Source organism: Cavia porcellus, unplaced genomic scaffold (assembly GCF_034190915.1).
Source record: "Cavia porcellus strain 051 isolate PalLab524CR breed Dunkin Hartley unplaced genomic scaffold, mCavPor4.1 scaffold_26, whole genome shotgun sequence".
NCBI classification, from domain to species: domain Eukaryota; kingdom Metazoa; phylum Chordata; class Mammalia; order Rodentia; family Caviidae; genus Cavia; species Cavia porcellus.
The window spans coordinates 26,159,846-26,181,612 of NW_026947509.1; the positions used below are offsets into that span (position 1 = coordinate 26,159,846).

Consider the following 21,767-nt stretch of genomic DNA (forward strand, 5'->3'; position numbering starts at 1 on the left):
CTCAAGCAGAGGCAGAAAGAGAGCTAGATAACCAATGCTGTCCTTATGAGGCCACTAATCCCTTCACAAGGGCTCCCCTCTCATGAACTCACTGCTTCCCAAGGAGCCATCCCCAAGCACAATCAGTAAGATTGTTATTTCAACATGTAAATTCTGTGAGAGACACAAACTTGTAAATCTGTTATAAAGATTAATGGGGCTGGTGGTGACAGAGGAATCTGAGGAAGGACTCAGTTTCCCACCTGAGTCTCAAGGGTGTCCCCTGAGGAAAGCAGTGGTAGTTTCCAGAAGACACAGAGGAGGAAAGCCAAGCTCTGCTACTGCCTGGTCCTGCTCTTTATGAAACAGCACTAGGATTACCACCCTGAGAGCCACTAGTCTGGTCCCAGCTTCTGGGACACTGGCCCATGTTAGTTATTTTATTCGTAGTTTTCGCAGTGCTGACGATTAACCCAATCCCTCGCCTGGGTCCACAGAGGCGCAGCATCGCAGACTCCCCTGAGCCCATTCTCCAGGGCTGCAGAGAGGCCTTGCAATCCACAGATCCCGTTTAGGAGAGCAGCGTGCACCTTGAGCTCACTCTACTGTGTGTGACGTCTGCATTTGGATGCAAACTATTGCGCCCACTCTCTGTTTCCTTATAATTCCACGTACCCCAAGAAGTTTTAGCATGAATGAAGAGTCCCATATCTTTGACACCATAAGGGGAAAGTGCACAGATAGGCAGCCGAAGGACAGATTCTCCTTGAACTACTTTCAAGAGATGCAAAAGGAGGAGGGGGAGAAATTTCCTAAGGAGAAAGTGAACGTGGCACAGAGAAAAGCCTTGAAGGAGGGCAAAGAGAACCAGGGGAGAAAACGAAGACAGAAGAAAAAACTGAAGTGCAGCATGCGAAGAAGCTGCAGGCGTCCCCGGGGCGTCCCGACCCGGCTTCCCGTGGCCAGGAGCCGCGCCACCCCGCCCCGCCTGGTCCCTCCTCCGGTTCCCACCCTTCCCGGTGGTAGCGAACCCCGGCCTGACTTCTGCTTCCGGCTGCCGGAACCCGGCCGCCCTCCGCGGGCTCTCAGCTCCCCTCCGAGTCGGCCCGAGAGCAGGTAGAACGAGCCCTGGCCGGGCCCGGGTGCGGGCCGTGAAGCAGACGCGGGGTGCAAGTCGGGGAGTGAGCGCCCGAGCCAGAGGCGGGGCTCGGCGGGGCGGGGGTGTGAGAGGGGTGACCGGGTGGGAAGGGCGAGGAGAGGGCGGGGCGGGACCCTGGAGCGGAGCGAGAAGGGGACCCCGAGGAGGGGCGCCCACTTGCCTGTCCCCCGCGCGCACCCTGGAGGAAGGAGAAAGCAGCCGTGCGCGCTGTGTGACCTGGAGCCCAGCTGTGCCCCTGAGCTCCGCTGCCCGCGGCCTGCCGGACGAGCTGGGGTGGCCACCGCCAGGGCTCCAGGGTCTCCTCGGGCCAGAAGAGAGCTAGAGTACGGGCCTGTTTGTGTAATGCATCAGAAAAAGAGGCCACGGCGGTGGAGGTGTGAACGGAAAAGTGCAGGGAAGTGCGTGAACCTTCGTGTGGACCTCAGCAGTGCTCCCCTCAGGGAAAGGGACTATAAGTGGGGGAGTTTTCAGGTGTGATCTCGCGAATCCCTTGTTGAGAACTCCAGGCTGAAAGCCAGGGACCTTAGAGTTGTGTTAACTTTGGTTTTGAGGCCCTCTCCTCTGTAACCTTGCGTTACACTAATTCTGAGATTGCTCATTCCTTGGGCGGAGGCGGGGGGGGGGGTGTCATATAATGCAAAGTCAATAGGGAAGTACATAGGGCACAGAAACCATCTCTTTCCTGATGGTACTAGAGATTGAACCTAGGGCCTCTATCACGGAGCTATTTTTTATTCTGAGGCAGAGTTTTTTTTAGTTAACCTGGTTGGTTTTGGACCCTTGTACCTCAGCTTCTAAAGTAGATGACAGAAGCCATCAGGTTTTTTAAACCGGGGTCTTACTTAAGTCAGTGCATTGCCCCGATTGGGCTGGAATTTGCAGAGCTGCCTCAGCCACCCAGAGTGCTGGGATTATATCAGGTGAGCTCCCTGCCAGCCACCATGCTTGAAGTGTTTGTCTACACTGATGTCCTGTGAGTTGCTGTTTTTTGTTTTTGTTTTTGTTTTTTCTCCTAGTCCTGGACTGTTAATTCACTCAAGTTGTCTTCAAAATTTTCTACCTTCTTGTCCATTATCCTATTCATAAGATTTAAGTCGTTTACTTACTGAAGTTATTTGTCCATAAACTTATTCATATACTGCAATTAGATGGTTTACTTACTAATGTTACTGCCGGGGTTTAGCTCAGCGGCATAATCACTTGCCTGGCAAACGCTGGGTCATGAGTTCAATCCCCCGTACCCCCCCCCCAAAGAAGCCTACTTACTAATGTTATTCCTAAAATATTTAAATTGAATTGGGAGATAAATTGATATCCAAATAAACAAGTAAGTTAATACATTCCTAATGGCATATTTCAATCATTCCCACAGGGAAAAGTTCTTAATTCAGAGTTCACAGAAATTTTGGGAAATCTAAGAATGGTGTGCCTTGACGTCCTGAAAACTGAGTACTGAAGAGTACATAGACCGAATCCTTCACCTGTTATGAAAAAGCTTGGTACCAGATTTTCAAAAGCCTCTAAATTCTGTGTATTAGGAATTGTAGAAACAGTGGTGCACAATGTCAAAAGGATCGTCTTGCTCCAGGAACTTACAGTCTAGTGGCCAAAAGAGAAGCAGATGACGTGTTAGGATAAGGAAATTGCAGGCATAGAGAGAACCTGGAGAGGTCAGCTATGCTAAAGGGGCTCAGGGTGTCCCAGAGGCTCTTAGTGAAGAATGTGAGAGGAAAGTACACTGCCTATGGCCTGGTGGAGGAAGGATAGGGGAGAGGTGTTACCAGTAAGAAGAATGTTTCCAGCATCTGCCTGTGCAAAAGCCCAGGGTCAGGAGACAGCTCACCAATTCTGTGGTTGAGGTTTAAAGTACTCTAGTTGGATTGGGGCAGGGGTCAGCAAGAGATGAGGCTGGGAGGCCATCAGAAGCTAGATCCAGTGCGTGATTGTTGGGATACAGGAGAGGATGAGACAAAGGTACCCTTCAAGGAGTTTTATTTCAATAAGGAGAGACTGTGACTGATTTCACAAAGAAGCAAATAAGATGTTTTTTTCTAAATTTTGATAAAGATAATAAACAGTTTACTGTCTTTTATAGGTGGTGGCTGGGGTGTTTCTGAGCAAGCTCTTTAGGCAGCTCTGCATACAGTAAGTCACCTGTCACGTGGATTAGAGGTTTCTATATAGGCAGTGGCACGAAGAATGGAGAAAATTGCATAACATCTGAGAGGTCAAGGGAATAGGATCAATATTTAGTCACTTCTTGGGTAATAATAAGTAACAACCTCTATTAAATATCTCCTACAAGTAAGATGCTTCCACAAGAGCCTTGTATATTTTTCTCATTAATCTTATGGCATTTTGATGAGATGAGCATTTTTAAAAATTTTAGAAGTCAATTTTTTTTTATTTAAGGAGAAAAGAAAAAAAAAGTGAAAGGGTACAAGTTATACAGATTTACAGAAGAAAAAAATGAACAGTAGGAAATCACTAGTTCATGGATTACATATTGCCATCTTAAAAATAATTGTTCAAGTCACAAAATTAAAGCTTGTAGAGTGGACATTCCAACAATGATACTGCAAACAGTTCTGTTCAATGATCCAATAAAACTCTGTGATATCATTTTCTGTCTTATACACTTAAATATACATGCAGTTATATAGTTTAGAGCACTTTCTTTTCCTCTCTTTTGTACAATGACTATTACACATTTTGGGTTTCATTGCTCCCACGGTTCTTATTGCTTTTTTGGAAGAGAGTAAAACCAAATGAGACATAACAGGACAGAATCGGTCAAGTCAAAAGGGTGGACATAATAGATAATATAAAAACATAATACAAGGTGATCATCAATGGTTACCATAATGCCTCCCGCTATCTCTAATAGAATTACCTATATCATTAGTTATAATACAATTGAACAAAATAGTAAAGAACAAAACCGACAAAACCAAAACATTGGCGACATTGTAGGTCTTCAAAAGTAGATAAAAGTCAACGAGAATGGGCGTTATAATGAATCTCATTATCTTCTCAGCTGATGCCTAAACTTTCGAACCTGATACTATCCATCAAAACAGAATAGGGGAACATCAGTCAAAAACAAGATGGTGAGAGTAATACAGGGCTTCAAATCGAGATAATAGAAAGTCAAAGTGGGTTACTATATTATATCCTGCTATTTTTTCCCTTTAATTAAACAGATAAAAATAAAAAAGTAAATAATGGAGTGGAGATTGAGAAAAAAGAGGGCATAACAGCAAAACAGCGCAGATCAAAACATAACCATTTAAGCAAAATAGTGTTTCACCACCAGATAATTCCGACCTAAAAGTAGTTACCATATTGACTCTTTCCTTGAAGTCCTTGAGTACAACTTCATATACTGTAGCATTAAGTATATCAAAACAATGTAAAACCATTTAAGAGAATGACAGCATTACAGAGTATTTAGAATCGACTAACAGAAAATGAACAATGGTTTCTGTATAATCTCCTTGTCTTTAAAAGGTTTTTGCTTATACTATCGTACATAATAAAATCCAATAAGATACAACCTGTTTAGACCATTGGAGACAGAAGAACAAAAGCTAGATGAGACTTCAAAACAAGATGATACTAAATCAGTATTACCTATTAAGATGTCATTTTCTCTAAAATAGCTGTTCCTATCATCCAATCTTCTCTGTCTCATTTCTGTTGAGCTCTTTTTCTGTCAGTAGCTGTCAGTTTGTCTTCTTCATTTTGTTCTCTGCTCCATTCATTGTGGCCTCCCCGCCACTATTTCTGGGTTCTTTGTATTTTTCTTTTTTTAGAATATCCTGCAATACTTTCTGTAGAGTTGAATTGGTGGTTGCAAATTCCCCCAGTTCCTCTTTATCCTGGAAGCACCTTGTTTTTCCATCAATTTCCAGGGACAGTTGTGCAGGATATCTCAATCTTGGCTGGAGATTATTATCTTTCAAAGCTTGAATTATTTCCCCCCATGCTCTTCGTGATTTGATGGTTTGTGCAGAGAAATCTGCTGTAATTCTGATGGGTGTTCCCTTGTAAGTGGTCTGTTTCTTGTCTCTTCAGCTTTTGATATTCTGTTCTTGTATTGAATTTCTGGAATTTTTATTATTATATGCCTGGGTGTTTCTCTGTTAGGGTTGTAGGTAGCTGGGGTCCTGTATGCCTCATACATCTGAGTATCTTTACCTTTTGCTAAATTAGGAAAATTCTCCTGGATTATTTCTGAGTAGCTTTTGTAGTTCACTTGCTTGTGTCCCTACTTCTTCTTTTATGTTCTTAATCCTTAAGTTATGGCTCCTCTTATCATCTTCTTGTCTTTGTATTATTGCTGTTTGTTTCTTTGTTATTTTTAAGAAGTTTTTCATTTCATTCTCCCATATTACAAGTCTGCCCTCCAGCTCAGATAGTCTGTCCTTAGTTTCTTTCAAGCTGTTATGCCAGTCTTGGATAGACTTCTTAATTTCTTGATAGTCCCTTTGAACCTGCTTCACGTACTCTATGCTTTCTCTGTTTTCTCCATCAAACAATTCTCCCCTCTTTTTCTGTTCTTCCATTCCACCATCTGTTTTTTCCTGGGTGGTGCTTAGCATTTCTCTAACTATTCTGCATACTTCTAGCTTCAGGTTGTTGATAACTTCATTCCTGAATTGGTCTATGAGGCTCTCTAGATGGCGTTTAATGTCTATTGGTGCGGTGTCCGCTATTGCCTGTTTCTCAGAATTGGGGGCCGAGGAGCCTTTCTTGTTGCTTCCCTTCCCCATTTTCTCCGTTCCTTATAAAATGCAAGCTTACATAGGAGGCCCAGCTTCCCTGCCTGTCAGCCACAGCCTGATCAAATTGCGCTGGCTAGGTGTTCCCGCCCACTGCTGCACACCAGGGAGTTACGGACTAGGCAGCCTACGCGGGAGTCACCCCTCCGGGCCACCGTCAGGCTCTGGGATCTGGGTTAGGCCAGCCTACCAAGTCCGCCCGCAGCGTCATGCAGGCCAGGCACTTTTCACCAATCCCGTCCGAGAGGGGAATGTGTGGCTGGAGTCGCCACCGCGCCCTGCTCTTACAGGACTGCCCAAGCCCAGAAAGTCCTCCACTGGAGTCAAACTGTGGTGGAGTGTCAGTTTCTCTCACTCACCTCGCCACCAGTCAGTGTATGCCTCCTTGTCCGTCCTGTTTTCGACTCCGTTTGCAGACTCCCATTCCCAGAGCTTCTGCGCGTCTCTCCTTGCCGAGCTGCTGTGGAGGCAGTCAGCCGCCAAGCGGCGGGAAATCCAAACCGCGGTTTCCAATGGCGTGGGATCCAGCCTCCACACCGAGACTTTTCTGTTCCTATTTTAGCACCAGGACTGCATTCCAAGTTGGTTTCTCTCAGCCCAGTTTGTTCCTGAGTCAGCAGAGCATATCTCTACTGGCTCATGTCTCCTTAGTCCGCATCATTCCTGATTTCTGAGCCGAGCCTTTCAGAGAGCCTCCGGTAGTTGTTGTTAACTATCCGCCATGTTCTCCCGGAAGTCATTTTTAAAAATTTTGTGCAAAGGAAACTGAGACTCACAGAATTTAACTTTCCCAAGACCCAAGGATGTGGGAGACAGGAGTCAAACCTAGGCGTGTCTCACTCCAAACTCTTCTGAACAGAAGGGACGAAAAAGGGCGAATTGATTTGAGGTTGAAGTAGGAATGAGGGAAAAGTGATGATGTTTCCATCTGTGGAATGTTGGGTATCTTTGAGTTACACAAGTAGAGTTGTCCCACAGACTGATGGATAATTGAGTGCCTTACGAAGCTCAGGAGAAAATGCAGGTTGGGGATTGAATTTGAGTTGTCAGTATAGGAAGGTTATTTGGAGTCATACTGTCAATAAGACTACCCCAGGAAAGTATTTAGAAGGATTAAAATGGAAGAGTAAGGAACATCAGTGTTAGGGAATGGTGAGAAAAAATCCCCAAAAAGATGTGTCTAGAATTATGAGAGGAGTATTGGACAGCATCATTGTGGACACCAAAGGATACGAGTGTTTCAGTAAGAAAATGAGCAAATGGTGGCATAGTCTACTCAAGAAATTAAATTAGGGGCCAAGATGTATCTATCCACTCATATTATAACAACAAATCTATTAGTTGTCTAAGAGGACAGTTTTGGTGGACACAATCTCATTTAGTTGGTTGAAGAGTGTTACAGTTTGTGTCTAACCCTTGCCAAAAGCCTCATGCAGTCGTGGGGGGTAAGCATTACCAAGGTGGCTGAATTTAGAGTTTGTGATTGACTTCTGGTCTGATGCTGGAATTAAGGGTTTGAGGGCTGCACCGTAAGATGGGTAGTCTGCATTCAATATGAGGAACGGAAAGGGTCTTGGCTCCCCTCCCTTGCTAGTAAAGACGATGAGTGAATAGAAACCAGGCATTGTAATCCCAGCAGTCCCAAGAGGTGGAAGCAGTGGGACTGCAAGTGAAGTCCAGCTTCAGCACCTAGTGACTTAGTGAGACCTTAAGATAAAGCTTTAAACAAACAAACAAAAACAGAGTGCTAGGGACATAGTTGGGTGGGAGGCCCCGGCTCATTGTCCCATAGCTGAAACAAACAAAGGAAGTTTTAGGGGTGAACATACACAGCTTGACCAAAATGTTGTTTCCATGGAGCTAAGAATCCAAATCCAGATTATAAGTGAGCCCCTTCTATGTAGTTAGGACCACACAGATATCCTTTACCACCGTATGAGAAGACATATCTTTCCTTCATTCAGCTGCCCCTTTATCAAACACTTCCTTTGTTGTAAACTTTTTGTGTTGTCCTTTTTAGCCCTATTCCTTAGAATATCCCCTGGATAATCCCAATCCTGGAAAATCATTATTGGTTGTTTTCTGTGTGCAGGTCACTGGTATAACCAGCAGGACCAAGGGGAAAGATTCATTCCCAGTGCTCAGAGGCTCTCTCTGGAGGCCAGTGCTCAGCAACTGTCTGTCTTTCCTTCTAGGTGCATTCTGTAGCTGGGCTGCAGCCATGGAGAAAGGCCGTGGGTCTGTATCTGCCCGCCCAGACATCCTCTCTTTGGAGAACAGGTGCCTGGCCATGCTTCCTAACTTACAGCCTGCAGAGAAACCTCATGGATATATGTCTGCTCACCCAGACATCCTCTCCTTAAAGAACCAGTGCCTGGCGAGAATTTCTGACCTGAAGTCCACAGAAAAACCACATGGACATGTGGCTGCCCACCCAGACATCCTGTCCTTGGAGAACAAGTGCCTGAGTACCTTCCCTGGTATAAAGAGCAGTGTGTCTGCCAGCTCCTTGCTCCAGCGTCTCCAGCTATCGCACAGGCCACATGCAGACTTGTGCAGCCTGCACACCAGCACATGCCTGCCCTCTGAGGCCCCGAGCAGCAGGACGGCTCAGTGTCTGTCTGCTGTAGAGACAGTTCAGGTATTGCGTTTGGTAATAGCCCCAGACACTTGTCTTTACTCTAGACATATCTGTTGTATGCTGTTATCTGTAGTGTTTAGTACCTCAATTCTCTGTGGGCTGCTGTGTATCTGTGTAGCCCTTCTAAGCACCTCTTTACCCCACACCCATCACCCTCAACATCTGTCTTCCTCTAGCTCAGAGATTCTGAACAACAGATCAGAATCAGCTCTTGGTCATAGAAAGCCTCTGCTCAGGGAGGAGCTGGCGTGATGTTGCTACAGCAGGGTCAGAGCGGTGCTATTGAGATCAGGGAGGGATGCATCCGCCCTCTGGAGCTTCCTTCCCTCTGAATCCTGGTGTAAACTCGTGTCCACTGGATGCTGTGTACCCAGGTCAGAGTTGGGAGATGAGCACACGTTGCTTCTGTGTAGACTGGACACTGGGCTCAGGGACAGTGAACCTGAGCTCCATGCTGTCTGCTAGTTACAAAGTGTGTGGCCTTGGGAGATACTCAGAACACTTCATGGCATCAGTTTCCTCACCTTTAAAATGGAGTCTGAAAATGCCCTTCACAGAGTTGTCAGGCTTTCAACTCCTGCCCTGTTAGAGTGATTTAGGGCTGTGCAGTTTTCAGAGTCGTGTGAGTGCATTATTCCAGCTCATTTTCCAACAGTCCCAGCAGGTAGGTGGTGGTGAATGAGGAAGCTGAGCTTCAGAGAGGTTAAGAGGCTTAGAGTTTCTGAGGCTTCACACAGGAGTGGCTCTTTGTGTTCTAAAAATATCTTAGTAGTGTACCTAGAGGTGTGCGAGGGGCCCCAGTCTCCCAGGCTGTGACATTAGTAAGGATGTGAACAGGGAGATCTGGAAGCCTCCGGGCCAAGGCTGAAGGGCTGAGCAGGGAAAGAGGCTGCGAGTGAGCGAGCACCAAGTGGAGACTGGACAGGTCAGAGCTGCTGGACGCTGGGGTGAGGGGAGAGGAGTCTACAGATGTCAGATGGAGAGGTGAGCCCTTCCCGTCTCCAGGAGCTGCTTTTAGTTCTGTGTGAGGGGCTGTGGGTCCATGCCATGACTGCTAACTGCCTGTATCCCCAGGATCGTCTGTGCTGTTCCAAAGAAGAGGAAAAGTCAGAAGGGAAGGAAGAGGAAGGGGCCCAGATGCCTGTTTATAGCCTAAGCTTGGGAGAAGAAGAGGAGTCAGAGGAACTGGCTCCGCAGCTCACCTCTGAGGCATTGGAGTCTCATTCTGAGCCCACGGACCAGAACCTTCAGGAAAACAAGGTGAAACTGCCAGAGCTGGGGAGAGGTTGCCAGTGGTGGTAGTGATGGAGGGGATGGTGGGATTGGAAATCTGAACCAGATCTCTTTTCCACATGGAAGGGGAAGGAACAGACATGACCTAGCATTTATTTGTTACTTCCTAATTATCTTTGCTTTTTGTTGTTATTGTTATTGTTTAGTATTTTGAGACAGGATCTCCGTATGTAGTTGTGGCTGGTCTTGAACGTACTATGTAGCCCAGGCTGACCTTGATCTCGTGGTTGTCCTCCTACCTCAGCTCTTGGGTGCTGATTATAGCCAGGCCCCACCATGCCTGGCTTGTAATACCCATTTTCTTGCCTCTCGGTGTTACAGATATCTTTCTGAATCTGGGTTCATTGTTACTGTCCTGAGTTTTTAAGTAGCTCTGCATAGATGTTCAAATTGATCTGTTACTTGACTCTTCCTTTCCTTCTTCTCCCATCTCCTAGATGATTCTGATGAGCTTACTGTGCTCTACTGTGGCCTCAAATGTTTCCACTGATGATGCCATCCTTTGTATCTGTAAGAAACTTGCCCCCTTGGAGCCTGAGTTCATCCTGAAGGTATTGTGGATGAAGGAGGGGTTGGGGTGGGCGGCTGGGAGACAGCAGTGTGCTTACTGTGTGTAATAGGGTGCTAATACTAGAGTCCGGTTGTAGATACAAGGAAAGTCACTTGAGAGGGGTCAGGATTTCTGGTTGAGTGTGAGTCCTCATCCCTGGGGTTCTGTGAAGCGTGGAAAAGATGATGTCAGGAAAGTATACTAGGCCTGGTTTGCTTCGTAACTCAGGATAGTATGCTGACAGTCATACTAACAGATGAGCTGGCTGTTAGGGAGCTTGCAGGGCTGTAAGGAAGGCAGATCACTTCCCAGAATGGTGTTGGAAAAGCAGAGAAATGAGAGAGTGTTTTCTGGGAGGGTTGAGAGATGGCAGGTTTAGTCAGTGACCAACACCCTTGATAAGTCTGATAGATGTTGGTTGGTGCAGCATTCTGAATGGAGAAGTGACATGATTGACTTGGAGGGCAGTCAGTAGAGTCAGAAGAAAGTAAGCTACAGAGGTGGATAAAGCTGGGTAAGGGGTGGTGAACCTAAGGCACGTGTGCGGTGGAGGGCTGTGTGTCTCACTGACAGCTCAAAGAGATTCACTCTTGCTGTGCTAAATTATGGAGGACGTAGAGCAGCAGGCTAGGAGAAGTGGACATTAAACTCTGCAATAGAGAGAGCAAGGTTTTGTGCAGGCAGACTCAAACAGTGAGTTAGTTTAGGGGAGGAAGCTACAGCAGAGGTGCTGAGGTGCCCACCCCGTGTCCTAGGCATCTTTGTACGCCAGGCAGCAGCTGAACCTCCGGGATGTGGCCAACAAGGTCTTGGCGATTGCTGCCCTCTTGCCCCCCTGCCGCCCCCACCTGCGACGCTATTTCTGTGCCATCGTCCACTTGCCTTCCGACTGGATCCAGGTCGCCGAGTTCTACCAGGTGGGGCATGAGATTCCCGAGTTCTACCAGTGCCAGGCAACATTCCTTGTAATCTCCCTGCAGCGCTGTATTGAGCTTTTTCTTCTTTTTCTTGGCGCTACCCTTGCTAGCAGCTTCCTGGTTTGCCCACTGGGGAGTGGTTCCTCCTTGGAACAAATTTTTCTTTTTTTCCTGGGGACACTCCTGCTGGCTGCCTCTTTTGGTTCGCTAGCTGTCTCCTCCTTGTAAAGCCAAGGCATTTGCATCGGGCTACATCTTTAGCACTTTTTCAGTTTGTATTTTGAGACAGGATCTCCTAAAGTCGTTTAGCTGCTGGTTTTTAGGGTTAGGCTGGTTTTTAACTTGTGATCCTCCTGCCTCAGCCTCCTAGGGTGCTGAGATTACAGGTATCTGCCTCCAAACCCAGGTTATCTCATTGGGGGGGGGGGTTGTTTTTTTGATTGGTACTGGGAATTGAACTCACAATCTTGTGCTTGCCAGGCAGGCACTGTGTTGCTGAGCTAAATCCCTGACCAACTCCCCAGCTTTTTAAAATTTTTAATTTTGTTACAGGGTCTTGCTAATTTGTCCTGGGGGTGGGAGGGGCGCAAGCTTATGATCCTCCTGCTTCAGCCTCCCGAAGTGCTGAAATTACAGGTTTGCTACCAGACCTGACCAGAAATTGTGATTTTAGAGGTGGAGATAGGAGCTTGATACCTTTCTGTAACTCCGTGGTCTTTTTATTTTTAAAGAGGATTTCTCCGTCTCTCTCTGTCTCTCTCTGCCTCTCTCTCTGACAGGAATTGGCTAAAGGAGAGGACAGCAAGCTGGTGCCGCTGCCTGCCTGCCTCCGGGCTGCCATGACTGATAAATTTGCTCAGTTCGATGAGTACCAACTGGCTAAGTACAATCTGCGGAAGCACCGTGCCAAGAGTCGCCCCCGCCGACCACCGCGCCCTCCAGTCAGTCCCTGCCTCATCCCTGCTCACTAATGGCCCAGGCCCTCCTCTGGGAAGGGAGCCACGTAGGACCATGGTGCTCCCGAGGTTCTACACCAAGCTTTTGATGTTCCTCAGGCAGGAGCTGAGAGGTCCAAGAATGCTGGGAGGAGTGCGGGGCTGCAGGGGCAGTGCGGGCCTTTTTCCCAGGTGGCTTCCTTCCTGTCAGAGAGGGGCCTTGAGGGCATTGCAAGGGTTTCCCCACAGACAGACTCCATTTCCCTGTGTGAAAATGCTTCTCCTCTCCCCACAGGAGCCTCGGCCTTCTAAGAGAATAATTTTTCCAAGGTACCTGTGTCCTATTAGAAAAGTGCAGGTTAAGGTGAGTCCCTTGTCCCGGGGCTGCATATGTACAGGTTTTCTGGATTTTACTGACCAGTGACATGTTTAGTGGGATAAATGAATTACAAGCAGTGTAAAATATCTTTCTTTCTTTCTTAGGAAATTTAAAAGCAAGCAAAATCTTTTTACTATTAAGACAAATAAGTCTTTACCTCACAGATGATAGCATAGAATCTGAACTCACATAACCTGGGTTTGAATCTCACCTCCATGGCTGGCATTGAGCCCTTGGTCAAATGATTAAACATCTCTTGCCTCAGTTTCCTCATAGCAGAATTTACATTGTTGGGTTGTTAAAATTAGCTCAAGCAATTAAAGTACTCTTTTTTATTTAAGAGAAAAAAGACAGGACAGAAAAACAAAAAGCAAAAGAGACAAGCAATAGCAATAACAAACCCAAAACAATAACAAACAATATAGGTTTTCAAAACAACATGATAGGAATTTAACAATGATTGTTATATTGTATATTGTTGTCTTCAAAAGGGTTGCTTAGATTACAGACTATAGACATGCAAAATTGATCTGATCATATGAGTATTAACTGTTCTTTTCCAAGAACTAATAGAATTAGTAATAAAGTCATCTTAGCTACCTTATGTACATATATAGACAAGTTTATATCCTTTTCCTTTTCCCTTCCTTCTTTCCCCCAGCCCAGTTACTTTTCTCCTTTGAGCAGTTTCTTATCCTTACACAATATTTATTGTAGATTTTAGATCTTATTTGCTCTTTCACTTTTTTACACTAGAGAGACAATATGGTATTTACACATGTGATTTATTTCACTTACGAGTATGGCCTCAAGTTGCTTCCATTTACCTGTAAAAGCCTCGATGCAATCTTTCTTTATAACTGAGTAGTACTCCATTATATAAAAATACCATATCTTTTTTATCTATTCCTCATTTGAAGGGCGTTTGGGTTGTTTCTAAGATTTGGCTATTACAAACTGTGCTGCTATAAACGTGGGTGCATGTATATCACCATGATATGATATTTTCAATTTTTCTGGGAAAATGCCCAGAAATGGGAATAGCTGGGCCAAATGCAACTTCTAATTTTAGCTCTTTGAGGAACCTCCACACTGATTTCCACAGTGGTTGCCACCAGCCTACACTCTCGTCAACTTTGGAGAAGAGTTCCTTTTTCCCCCACAGCCCCTTTAGTATTTGTTATTGGTTGATTTCTTGGTCTTGACCATTCATTCTTGAGTGAGATGGAATCCCAGCATTGTTTCTCTAATGACCAATGATACTGAGCATTTTTTATATATTTTTTTGCATTTGTATATCTTCCTCTGAGAACTGTGTATTTGTCTCAGATGCCCATTTTTGGATTGGGTCTTTGAATTTTAGAGGCCTGATTTTTAAAATTCTTTATGTGTTCTAGATAGAAATGCTTTGTATGAAGGACAATTGGCTAAGATAGTTTCCCAGTTCGTTGGTTTTCTGTTCACTCTGTTGGAGATTTCTTTTGATATGCAAAAACTTTTTAATAAGATGAGCTCCCAGTTGTTGATTCTGAGAAGTATTTCTGCCTACTCCTAAGTCGTCAAGATTTCTACCTACTTTTGTCTTCCAGCAGATTTAATGTTTCTGTTTTAATATTTAGATCTTTGATCCATTTTTGATTTTAGTTTAATGCATGGTGATAGACATGGGTCTAGTTTTAGTTTGGCATATGGAGAGCCAGCTTTTCCAATACCGCTTATTAAAGAGGCTTTCTTCCAGCAAACATATTTGACCCCTTTATCAGAGATAAGGTGGCTGAGGGTGTTTTTAGTTGTGGCTGTATCTTTTAATCTATTCCATTGATCTGCAGGTCTATTTTTTTTGCCACTCTTATGCTGATTTTATCATGGTAGCTTTGTAGTATGATTTAAAGTCAGGGATTTTGATGCCTCCTGCCTTGCCTTTGTTGCTATTTTAGGTCTGTTTTGGTTTCAGATGGATTTTAGGAATGATTCCTCTAGATCTGTGAGGTATACTAATGGTATTTTGATTGGAATTGCATTAACTCTGTAGAGCAATTTTGGGGGAATGGGGGAAACATTTTCACAATGTTTGTTCTTCCTACCCATGAGCAAGGAATGTCTTTCCATTTTCTGAAATCTTCTTCAATTTATTTTTTCATATTAATGTAATTTTCAATATATAGATCTTTCACTTCCTTTGTTAGATTGATTCCTAAGTATTTCATTTTTGTGGGATGCTATTGCAAAGAGTGTAATTTCCATTGTTTCTCTCTCAGTGAGTTTGTTGTTTGTGTATAGGAATGCTATTGATTTTTGACAGTTGACTTTGTATCCAGCTATGCTGCTGAATTTGCTTATTAACTCTCGTCTTTTGGTGGAGTTTTTGGGGTCTTCTATGTAGAGTGTCATGTTATCTGCAAATAATGATAACTGCCTTTTCTATCCTTATTCTTTTTATTTCTCTCTCTTGTCTGATTGCTCTAGCTAATGTTTCTAGAACTATATTGAATAGGAATGGTGATAGTGGATGTCCTTGTCTTGTTTCTGATTTTAGATTGAAAGTTTTCAGTTTTTGTTCATTTAGTAAGATGTTGGCTGTTGGTTTATCATATATGGCTTTAATCACATTGAGGAAAAGACCATCTGTTCTGACTTTTTGTGGGTTTTTTTTTAACATGAATGAGTGTTTGGATTTTGTCAAAATTTTTTTCTGCATCTGTTGAGATGATCATTGATTTTTGTCTTTGTCTCTGTTGATATGGTATATTATGTTTATTGATTTGCACATGTTGAACCATCCCTGCATTCCTGGGATGAATCCCACTTGGTCATGGTGTATAATCTTCTTGATGATTTGCTGTATTATTTGCTAGTATTTTATTGAGAAGTTTTGCATCTCTGTTCATTAGGGAGATTGGCCTGTAATTCTCTTTTTCAATTAGGTCTTTCTCTGGTTTTGGTACTAGAATAATATTTGCTTCCAGGAATGACTTAGGAAGAACTGCTTCCCTTTTGATTTCATTGAAGAGTTTGAAGAGGGGTGGCATTAAGTCTGCCTTGAATTATTGGTAGAATTCAGCTGTGAATCCATCAGCACCTGGGCTTTTCTTTGTTGCTAAGGTTCTAATTATTTTCAGTTTCATTAACTGAAATTGAGTTATTCAGCAGTTTTACGTTTTTTTTTAGTTAGCTTTGGTAATCATATGTTTCTAAGAATCTATTTCTTCTGTGTTATCAAACCCATGAGAGTAAAGGTTTTTGAAGTAGGTGTTAATGATCTTCTGTATTTCCATAGGATCGTAGTGATTTCACCCTTTTTATTTCTTATTGCATGTATTTGAGGTTTTCTTTCTTCTTTTTGATAAGGTTGTCTAGTGGTTTATCAGTTTTACTTGTTCTTTCCAATAACCAACTCTTTGATTTATTAATTCTTTGTATTGTTTTCTTAGTTTCAATTACATTGATTTCTGCTCTGGTCTTTATAATTTCCTCGCCTCTTTGGGCTTTGGGCTTGACTTGATTGTCTTTTTTGAGAAGTTTAAGGTTCAGCACTAGGTTATTTATTTGTGTTTGTTCCATTTTCCTGATGGGGGAATTTACCACTATAAATTTCTCTCTAAGGACTGCTTTCGTTGTGTTCCATAGGTTCTGGTAAGTTGTATTTGCATTTTTGTTCAATTGTAGATATTGTTTAGTTTCTTCTGTGACCCACTGGTTGTTTAGGAGAGCATTATTTAATTTCCATGTATCTATGGGATTCTTGTGTAGTTTTTGTGTCATTAACTTTAATTTTATAGTGCTATGATCAGATAATATGCATGGGATTGTTTCAATTCCTTTACATTTACTTAAGCATTTTCTGTGGGATAGTATATAGTCTATTTTAGAAAATGACCTATATGCAGCTGAGAAGAATGTGTATTCCAAGGTTGTTGGGTGAAACACTCTGTACACATCTGTGTACATCTCATGAACACTCACTTGTTCTTGAGTTTGATTCAGTTCTGTTATTTCTTTGCTGATTTTTTGTTTGTTTGAGCTGTCTCTTTGTGACAGTGGGGTGTTGAGTTTCCTTGTTATAACTGTATTATTGCTTATTTGATTTTTTGTGTCTATTAAGATTTGTCTTACATGGTTGGGTACTCCCATATTTAGTGCATACATATTTATGACTGTAATCTCTTTCTTCTTAAAGTTTTCCTCTAATAGGTATGTAGTGACCTTGCTTTGATCATTCTTGGTTTGAAGATCACATTGTCTGCAAATAGAATAGCTAACCCTGCCATTTTCTGAGTTTGTCACATGAAGTATTGTTTACCATCCTTTGACTTTTACTCTATGAATTTCCTTTTGAGTTAAATGTGTTTCTTGTACACAGTATATTGTTGGATTTTATTTCTTAATCCACTCTGGCAGTCTGTTGCTTATTTTTGGTGCGTTGAGCCCATTTACACTGATGGATATAGCTGATATGTAATGACTTACCTTTGTCATGTTATCTTTCTGCTGTTGGTTCTCTGCATTTGCTGTAGGTATAATCATTTTCCCTACTTAGTGGTTTCCTTCTGCTGTTGTTCTTGGACTTGTGGTCATCTTTATCTCTTTCTAGAGTATCTTTCAGTACTCTTTATATTGTTGCTTTGGTGATAATGAATTTCTTCAGTTCTTTGTCATGGAAATATTTTATTTCTTTATCAGTTTTCAAAGTTTTTCAGGGTACATCAATCTGGGTTGGAAGTTGTTTTCTTTTTTTAAAAATTTTTTTATTAAAAATTAAAGAAGGAGATTAACATAAAAGAGAACATAACAACATAATAACACAGATCAGAACAGAACAATTTAAGCAACATAGTGTACAAGATAACCCGACATAACAGTAGCTACCATAGTGTCTCTTTCCTTGAAATATTTGAGTACAACTTAGTATATTATAGCATCAAACACAATATGACAGTGTAAAACCATTCAAGAAAATGAAAGCATTACAGGATATTTAGAACCAACTAACAGAAAATGAACAATGGTTTCTATATTATCTCCTTGTCTATAAAAATTTTTGTTTATACTATCACATATAATAAAATCCAATAAGATACAACATGATAAACCGATGGAGAAAGAAGAACAAAAGCTTCATGGGACTTTAAAATAAGATGATATTATATCAGCACTAGCTATTATATTATCTTGTTTTCTTCAGAATAAATGTTCATACCATCACAACAATAAAATCAAACAACCCAGAATAGAACCATTCCAATTAATGAAAACAATATAAGGCTTTAAAGCAATATAATGGAGAATCCTGTTTACCACATACTTTTATGTATTCTTACCATTTCTTACACTAGGGAAACTATTCGGTATTTATACATGTGAGTTTGATTTATTTCACTTATGAGTATAGTCTCAAGCTGTACCCATTTATTTATAAATATCTCAATGTGATCATTCTTTATAGCTGAGTAGTACTCCATTGTATAAAAATAACATAACTTTTTAATCCATTCCTCACTTGATGGATATTTAGGCTGTTTCCAAGATCTGGCTATTACAAATTGTGCTGCTATAAACATGGGTGCACATATATCACTGTGATATGATGTTTTTAGCTTTTCTGGGAATATGCCTAGAAGTGGAATAGCTGGAACAAATGGAACTTCCAATCGCAGCTTTTTGAGAAATCTCCAGACTGACCTCCACAATGGTTACACCAGTCTACACTCCCACCAACAGTGCAGGAGAATTCCTTTTTCTCCACAGCCTCTCCAGCATTTGTTGGTGGTGGTTTTCTTGATCCTGGCCATTCTTTCAGGAGTGAGATGGAATCTCAGTGTGGTTTTAATTTGCATTTCTCTAATGAGTAATGATGATGAACAGAAGTTGTTTTCTTTCAAAACTTGAAATACTTCACTCCAAGCTCTTCTTGACTTGAAGATTTGTGTTGAGAAGTCTGCCATGGTTCTGGTAGGTTTTCCTTCATAGATGATCTGATTCTTTTCTCTGACAGCTTTTAGTATTCAGTTCTTGTGCTGAATTTCTGAGATCCTTGTTTTTATATGTCTGGGTGAAGGTTTATTTGGTTACAGCTAACTGAGGTTCTATATGCCTCACTTACCTGTATATCAGATTCTTGTCTCATGCTTGGAAAATTTTCTGCTACCATTTCTGTAAACAGTCTTATTATGTCATTTGTGTTGACCCCTGCTTTTTCCTTGACACCTGTCAGGCTTATATTGTTTCTCTTTGCATCATCTTGTAGCTTTTGAATTGTTGTTTTCTTATTCTTTGTTTGTTTGTTTGTTTTTTTTGGTGATACTGGGGATTGAACTCATGACCTTGTGCTTGCCAGGCAAGTGCTTAGACCGCTGAGCTAAATCCCCAGCCCATTCCTTGTTGTTTTTATGAAATCTTTTCTTTCATGATCATAGGTATCCATCCTGTCTTCAAAGTCTGAGAATCTATCATCAGCTTCATTCAAGTAGTTTTGCCAGCTTTCAATGGAAATTTTAATTTCCTGAATATCCCTTTAAATCTATTTTATGCATTTTAATTCTGTCTTATATTGTTCAAAGTTTCCATTACTTTCTTATGTTCCTATATTTCTTTAATCTAGATCTTCTTTAAATATACCCCACATCTCTTTCATAATGTTTGGCATTCCCCCTTTTTTTTTTTAACCTGGGAAATTATTTCTGATCTGATTTCATCTGTAGCTTCGTGGAGTTGTTTCTTTACTTCCGTTGCTGTCATTTCAAAAAGTTCAGTTGTGCGATTTCCAATGTCTTTCATTGTTTTCAGGGATTGTTCTTAGTAGGCTAGAGGACTGAAACTGCATTTTGCCCTTTCATTTTGTCGTTTTCCTATGGGACCTGTGTGGCAGACTGGGCATCCTTCCAATGGATTGCACTGGGATGCTGGGCTGGCAGAGCTTTGATCCTTCAATACCCATGTGGTTAGTCAGGGTGCACTCCTAAACTATGGTGCCATTGTCTTGCACTGTGTTGGGCAGAGCTCAAAATCTTCAGGACCCATGAGCTAGGCTGGTCACTTCCTGATGGATGGCTCTGGGGCTCTGGGCTGGGCAGGGTTGATACCTCTGTGATCTGTGAGGCTGGCCAGGTGTTCCCCTAGTGGATTGTTCTGGGATGCTAGGCTGGGCAGAGCTCAGATCTTCTGGGCAGCTAGCTGAGATGCACCCCCAGAGTATGGTGCCAGGGCCTTGTGCCAGAGCCTTGTGCCAGATTGAGTGGAGTTCAGATAATTAAAGTATTTCTATTAATACCTGGCATTAAAAAGTAGAAGCTATTATCATATTAAAACACATTTGTAGGAAAATATAGACTAGTATTACAGGAAAATAACGCATTTCCAGTTGGTCAGCTGGTCCTTCTCCTCATCTTCTTAATGAAGCCCAAACTTGGCTCTCCTCAATTCTCTCAGCCTTTTATCCTTCCCAGCCTGCATTGTGCTGCTGCTCGGTTTATCTGACCAGGGTTTAACTGATTTAAATAAAGCTGCTCTTCCCTTTATGCATGCTAGGCAGGTCCATACTGCTACACTGGCCCCCAGGCTTCCTAGGAGTTTTTTCTTTTGAGGCAGGGTCTAACCATGCTGCCCAGGTTGGCCTCCAACTCTTGGATCAAGCAGTGCTCTTGCTTTAGCCTCCTGAGTATCGAGGATGCATTTTTGCCACTGCCTGTGCTTGTGAGCTTCTGTCTTACTCATCAGGGGAGCTCTTATTGCCGGAGATTTTTACCCTCTCGCAAAGTCTAATTTGGGGAAGGAGATGGCCTGATAGGTCTAGGGGTGGTCTCAGGTTCTGCTTTCTGCAGAAGGTCCAAGATCGTGACCCTTGGGACTTGGGATATTTCTACAGTTTGAGGCAGAGAAAAAGAATCAGTCACAGTTCACCCTGAAGAAGTTGGTACAGAGGCTGCATATCCATGAGCCGGCACAGCACGTCCAAGCCCTGCTGGGCTACAGGTGAGCAGATCCACGGTGAGCCCGCATTCCCCTGAGGTGATGCCATCCAACTCAGATTCATGGCCTCTGTCCTGGTTGTGCTCAACAAGCAGTCTGGGCAGACGGGCTGTACCCATGACTGACAGATGGCTTTGACCAGTTCACCCTTCCTTTTCTGTCTTCTGCTTTGAAACGACGGGCTCTCTCTCCTCTGTCCCAGGTACCCCTCCAGCCTCCAGCTCTTTTCTCGGAGTCGCCTCCCTGGGCCCTGGGACTCAAGCAGAGCCGGGAAACGCATGAAGCTGCCGAGACCAGAGACCTGGGATCGGGCGCTGAGCCTTCAGGGGAACAAAGCTTCCGTCTGGGAGGAGCTCATTGGTGGGTGGTCTCGAGCATCACGGTTCTTTCCTCTTTGCTCCATTCTTGCCTCCACATTGCAGACCCTGATATCTCTGTGGCAAGGTGCAGTTGCTCTCTTGCCTGGTAGCTGCACCACCGCAGGTGATTTGGTTTATAATGTCTGCAGATGAGCATTCAGTGTGCACAGTGGTCCCTGCTTTAATAGTGTTGACATCATAGATGGATTATTATTCCAGTAGAGGAGGATGATACGCAAGACTGTACTTACCTGTCACAAAAGTGGTAGCTCTGTGCTTATTATGTGTATCAATATCTACCTTCTGAACAAGGTAGACCTGGCTTTTGGTACATTAGAATCTCTCCAGAATCTTGTCTTGAGGATGTGGAACTTTTAGGTGAATAGACAGATATATTATGTACAGGTAACAATTCCCCACAGGAAATGTAAACATTTATACTACCAACAAGTACTAATGACAAACATTTTGTTATAGAAAAAAATTTGATAAAAAACCAATTCAATTCCGAGGGATCTCCCCAGGTCTTTGTATTTTATTTTGAGACAGGGACTTGCTAAGATGTCCAGGTTGATTTAAAACTTGTGATCTTCCTGCCTCAGCCATATGCCACCCACTCAGCTGTTTATTCATTCATTCATTCATTCATTCATTCATTCATTCATTTATTTATTGAGACAGGGTCTTGCTGTAACACCCAGCCTAGCCTTGAAGTGAGCCTCCCAAGCAGTTACTCATTTTTTTTTTCTTTTGGTCTTTTTAAGACAGTCTTTTTATGCAGTTCAGGCTGGCCTTGAGCTCACTTT

The 21,767-nt window shown here is 42.9% G+C and overlaps 1 protein-coding gene across 5 annotated transcripts in view; it reads left to right on the top strand.

Moving 5' to 3' along the window:
• The first annotated feature begins 993 nt into the window (after positions 1 to 993).
• The window catches only part of LOC100722557 (telomerase protein component 1), a 53,075-nt gene continuing 32,301 nt past the window's right edge, over positions 994 to 21,767 (top strand). For 4 of the 5 annotated variants that reach the window (XR_010043400.1, XM_013157648.2, XM_063236940.1 and 1 more), the window contains exons 1-9: positions 994 to 1,095; positions 8,118 to 8,563; positions 9,638 to 9,823; positions 10,294 to 10,407; positions 11,162 to 11,323; positions 12,103 to 12,264; positions 12,554 to 12,622; positions 20,499 to 20,605; positions 20,805 to 20,962. Coding sequence is in view for 4 of the 5 variants with exons in the window: in XM_013157648.2 (XP_013013102.1) it covers positions 8,144 to 8,563; positions 9,638 to 9,823; positions 10,294 to 10,407; positions 11,162 to 11,323; positions 12,103 to 12,264; positions 12,554 to 12,622; positions 20,499 to 20,605; positions 20,805 to 20,962 (1,378 nt within the window). In the remaining variant the exon portion in view is untranslated. Of the gene's footprint in view, positions 1,096 to 8,117; positions 8,564 to 9,380; positions 9,548 to 9,637; positions 9,824 to 10,293; positions 10,408 to 11,161; positions 11,324 to 12,102; positions 12,265 to 12,553; positions 12,623 to 20,498; positions 20,606 to 20,804; positions 20,963 to 21,767 lie in introns of those variants that run through there. The other variant, XM_063236941.1, reaches the window with a different exon arrangement.